We start from the raw sequence: 5181 nt of genomic DNA, 5'->3' as shown, positions 1-5181 counted from the left end.
GGAAGGAAGGAAGGAAGGAAGGAAGGAAGGAAGGAAGGAAGGAAGGAAGGACAAATAAAAAGTGCTAGTTCTGCTGCAAACGTTAAATTCACCAGAACAAGACTTTGTCTTCTCCTAACGGTGTACTTGAGCCCAAAGTGAAAATAGGCTGAAAGAAAAAAAAAATGCTTCTAGAGAACTAGAATGTGTATCATCATCATTTAGTCTGRAGCAAGAAACCACTAAGTGCTCTGTCTTCATTTGGTTACAGGAAGGACATTCCTCTCCTGTGCTTGGATCAGACTGAGCTCTTTCTTTACAGCCTTTGCTCCATATAAAAACCTCCACTGCAGGTCAGCTACCTGTTTTAATAGGTTTACACAGGAAGCTTAAGATTGTGTCTTTGGGGGTAAAATCTGTTTGTTGTTTGGATTGTAGCAGCTTCTCATCACTTACGACTTAAAATACTGGAGTATGCTTTAGATCTGAATCAGGTTTTCAGGTTTAAATATTTATTACAGGACTGAATTTTAGACCAAACATTCAGCGCTGTGGTCTTTGTTGTTTTCTGTAACCAGAGAACTCCTGTCCAGGTGTTAAAACATGGCTCTAGAATTTAGGGAAAAGAAATTGAGAAAAGTTTTGAGTTTCAACAAATGTGACTTACTATTTTGATGAAAAATTAGTTTAAAATGTTTAAAATTCAAGTGACAAGGCTGCAAGGCTCACATGCAGAAACTGAGAAGCTCCGCAAACATTTTGAGACATTTTAAAAGACTTTTTTATGAATGTTAATCACAAACAAGTTGCCAACAATCAGCCAGTAAAATACTACATTTAGCTTTCATCTTCTGCATGCCCTTCCAGACATACTTACAGGATATATTCCTACAAATTTAAAAATTTGCCAAAATTATACACCAGAAATTGTTTTTTTTTTTGTTTGTTTTATTTTATTTTATTTTGTAAATAATTTTTAGGGGAAATATTCTTTTGTTCCTACTGGACATGGTCAGACGGTCACATGTCCAAAGTAATTGGCAGGACGAAAACAACATCACAGCCTTGGTGTTCCTGCAGAGATTCTGTCCACTCTGTGATGAAAATAAACACATGCAACTGTGTTTGTTGATGGCTTTGAAATTGACTGATAACCAGGCTCTGGAGCAGAGCTGCTGCAAAGTCTCGTTTGAAAAGTTTGAACCTGTTGTGTCCGTTGCAGCAAAGTGAGAAAAATTCAAACCTGTGTTTTCAATAATCAACTAATTAAAGCTAATTTAGGTGATGATTAATCTACAGCTTAACATTTTAAAGAGTATTTTATAGTTTTAAAAAAATCAGATTCTATTGTCGTTCACTGTCCACGAATCTCTRAAACATCTACAATGCCAAAACTAAGAAGGAAGCACACTTTCAAAGAACAATGCTAACATGCTAACTCTAAAGTATGCTAATGCTAGGTAGATTTATTTATTTTAAATTGAATATTTACAAGAATTTAAATTGTTCCATTTTATGTAATTCCATGTTTAATCTCAAGAAATGTTTCGTAGCTAATTGTAGAATTAAAATGAAAACAAAACAGAGATGGAAGGGCAAGTCACCTGTGAAACCAGGGAAGTATTTGTTCAGGTCCGAGGTTCGGATCTTGTCAGCCAGGATGTCAGTCTTGTTGAGGAAGAGGATGATGGAGGTGTACTGGAACCAGACAGAATGGATGGTGGTGGAAAACAGAGCCAGACTTTCAAGCATGCGGTTCTGAGGACGACACAGAGAAAGATGTTTGGGCTTTAGCTTCCTTCTAAAAAACAACTAAATGGTTCTGTGAGGTCACTTTCACCRCAAAGACAGAAATCATGAGTTTTAAATGGACGGTGAAGTGTTTTTAAGTCAGCTRAAGATGGAAGGATCAGGAGGAAATGGTATTTTCAAGAGAGAACAGATTATAAGGGTTCTGGGGCAAACGTTGAGGTTAACGAATGCCACGAGGGAGCAAAAAGTGTTGAGGRGAGATAAACGGCTTATTGACAGGAAGGGAGGGTGACTGAGGAAAACAATAACTTGTGCAAGAGCGAAACCTGCTGGTGGAAGAGAAAAATGACTGAAAGAAGAAGGGAAGGCAAACTTTCAAAATGCAGACAGAGATGAACTCATTTTGGCTCAAAAAGTAAATCAAATACAATTAGATTTAAAATTGATAGCATTTATAGTAAAAGGCCCAATACGTTAAAGCAAATTCAACTACAAAAATAAAAAAATCAGTAAAAACAAAAAAAAAAACACTACAGAAATAAAACCTGTAAATAAATGTATGCATGTAAGACATATGTAAATAAAACCAGGATAAAAGACTATTCTGTAAAAATGACCTTTTATCAAAAATAACAAACAAACACAACAACAAGCTGTAAGAAACCTTATAGCTAGAGTTGTAATTTATTCCTGAATAAAATCAGACATCTGGGTATTTCTTAGTGTTATCCATTTGGTCTAACTTGCAGCAGGTTATTGTTTTCAGTATTTAAAAAAAAAGATGTAAAAACTAGTGGTGTCCAGTACCAATATTAGTATAGATCCTGGGCCTGTTACCAGCATTTTTACAAGTACAAAAYGTCACAATACTCRGAACAGATACCAATWCTAGTATCAATACTCCATGTAATGTGTTACAGTTTGCATTTCAAGTGGAAATTCTTTCAATTCCATGTTTAAGTAAGTTATACAAGTTGAAAATGTTGCAACAGTATAGATGTATACTTGATTTGATCCAGTCAGAGGGGCTGCAGGCCTGTAAGGAAGGAGAGACATTTTTGTTTTAAATTTAAACAATGTATTTCTAAAGTCATTCTGTAATGTTTAGGTTCTAAGTAAGTATTCGGTGTAGGTGAGTACCCAAAGTGAAGTACTCATAGTTTGAGAAACACTACTACATGTTTACTACATGTAAATTAGTGTGGCTTGTAAATACAGTATTAGCAAAAACTATTAAAAGTCTCAGTGAAGATCTAAGATGGTTAAAGTGTTTAGGAAAACATTGGGAACCACAGAGTCCACCTGGAACTGGAAACTGCTGGGGCTTCATGTATGAACGGTGCGTACGCATAAAAAAGTTACGTGCGTCAGGTTCTACGCCCATGTTGTGATGTATCAAAACCAACGTTGCGTCAAAGTGTGCGTATATTTACGCAGAACCTGATGCACGTAACTTTTTTATGCGTACGCACTGTTCATACATGAAGCCCCAGCAGTTTCCAGTTCCAGGTGGACTCTGTGGTTTTCACCTGCCGTGAGAATGTGTGGCAGCCACGCAAAGATTTCAGTCGACAGTTTTAACCCACAAAGTCATGAATCTGACCTGAATCCACAGAAATACGACTGTTCTGTTTTCTGGATGTAAGGAGCGTCTGAACACGGTGTTAGATTTTTTATTTTATTTGAGTTTTTATTGTTTAAACTCGAASGATCATGAAACTGAACMCCGKGACTGAAAATCATTTAACCTCAGACAAGAAAAYAGATCAGCCTAAATATGATCAAAAGAACTTCAATCCAGTCTGTAAACTGTAAGGTATTTATATTTCTGTCACAAGCTGGAAACACACRCGGAGCGCACACACAGCTGAGGAAATTGTCTAAGAAACATTTTAATTCTCACTGAGAAAACAAAACTTTGTCAACTCAGCAGAATAATTCAGAACAGCTCAGCTGTGATGATTCCTCTGCTCCACAAGACGCAGACAATAGATTTGTTGCTGCATAAAGTTGTGCGTAATTTATGGATCAATGTCAACTGTTCTGTAGGGTGATATCACCACAAGAAGAATTGAGGACAGCGTGTTTTTTTTGTTTGTTTGTTTTTTTGCATCACACCAAAAAAATTACAATCAGGTACTTTACTGTAGTTCTGAGTCGAGCCATGCAGCTGATCTGAATGAAAGACTTCATGATTCTAAACTATAAATCACACTGCAGCAGAAACTCACAGCACTGCGACTCGTTTCTTCACATCAACTATTTAATAAATATTTTTCTAAGTTCTACCAAAGTCATAAGTTTCTCTGTGTTTACAGTCATTTATTAAAAATGTGTAAAGGTGGAAACGTCTCTCAGTCTCATGYGGCGCTGCAGGACATGCACGTACACACCAACACCCACACAGCTTTGCGAGTGGCAAATGCATTTTTACACCCCACTACTTATTTAGACAGTTTTCACACTCATTCTCCATTTTATGTATAATTTTCCTGCATCTAAAAATCATTTCTGATCCCACAGAGAGGACAATCTGAGGAGAATCTCACACACTGGACACATTTATCTATTTTACATATTTAAATGGAGGCGTGTCAGGGGAGGTGTCGCAGGTGCGCTCAGTTTCACGTTCGTTGGGATGTATAAAGGAAAGGTGCGCAGGAACCTGTGTGCGCACGATTTTATACATCTGAATATTTTGGTGCGGCGMACTTTTCTAAATTTGTCCGTACGTCAACTTTTAGTGTGAAAGCTGCACACTCCTTTATGCATGAGGTCCATGGAACACTGGCGTCACCGTTCACAGTGAAGACAGTTTTACTTGAGACTGAGAGACAGAAGCTCATTCTCCAAACATGGCACCATCAAGCTTGACGAACAAGACAAATACTTTCTGATGAAAAGGCTTTGAAATRAAAGAAAACCCTTCCAGCTATCAAGCATGGTAGTGGCACTATCATGTTGTGGTATTGGTGCATTAAATGAAGAAAGAGGTCTGCCACCAAATTCTTCACCTTCACCTCAGATTAACAGCTAGAAGGTTAAATCTTGGATACAGTTTGTGTTCCAACATGATGATGATCCTGAACACAAAGCTGGGTTTTGATTAGACAAAGCAGGCAAATGTTAAGCTTCTGGAGTGGCCTTCCTTGAATTTTGACCAACTGAAAATTTATAGACTTTGGTTAAAAGCTAAATACATGCCAGGAAAACAACAAATTACTCCAAGAAGAGTGGTCAAATTTCCAGAAATATCTACTCCTGAAGCTTGATGGTGTTTACAAAAAAGGTTGAGGTTCAACTTGTAAAGAGGCGTTTAACCAAATATTAGTAGGGAYGCAAGTTTATACTTTAAGTTCTTTCATTGTAAATCACTGAAGTTGTTTACTGTATAATTACACCACACTGGGAAAACAATGGTTCAAATTAAATATTTCAAGACCTATATAT

At 37.0% G+C, this 5181-nt stretch overlaps 1 protein-coding gene across 2 annotated transcripts in view; it reads right to left on the bottom strand.

Annotated features, from left to right (window-relative positions):
- The window catches only part of gna15.1 (guanine nucleotide binding protein (G protein), alpha 15 (Gq class), tandem duplicate 1), a 26589-nt gene that overhangs the window by 5635 nt on the left and 15773 nt on the right, over window positions 1-5181 (bottom strand). For both annotated transcript variants that reach the window (XM_014014188.1, XM_014014189.1), the window contains one exon: window positions 1584-1737. In XM_014014188.1, the coding sequence (XP_013869642.1) occupies window positions 1584-1737 (154 nt within the window). The remainder of the gene's footprint in view (window positions 1-1583; window positions 1738-5181) is intronic.

The sequence above is a fragment of the Austrofundulus limnaeus genome, unplaced genomic scaffold (assembly GCF_001266775.1).
Source record: "Austrofundulus limnaeus strain Quisiro unplaced genomic scaffold, Austrofundulus_limnaeus-1.0 Scaffold111, whole genome shotgun sequence".
Lineage (NCBI taxonomy): Eukaryota > Metazoa > Chordata > Actinopteri > Cyprinodontiformes > Rivulidae > Austrofundulus > Austrofundulus limnaeus.
This window is presented reverse-complemented; position numbering and strand designations above follow the sequence as displayed.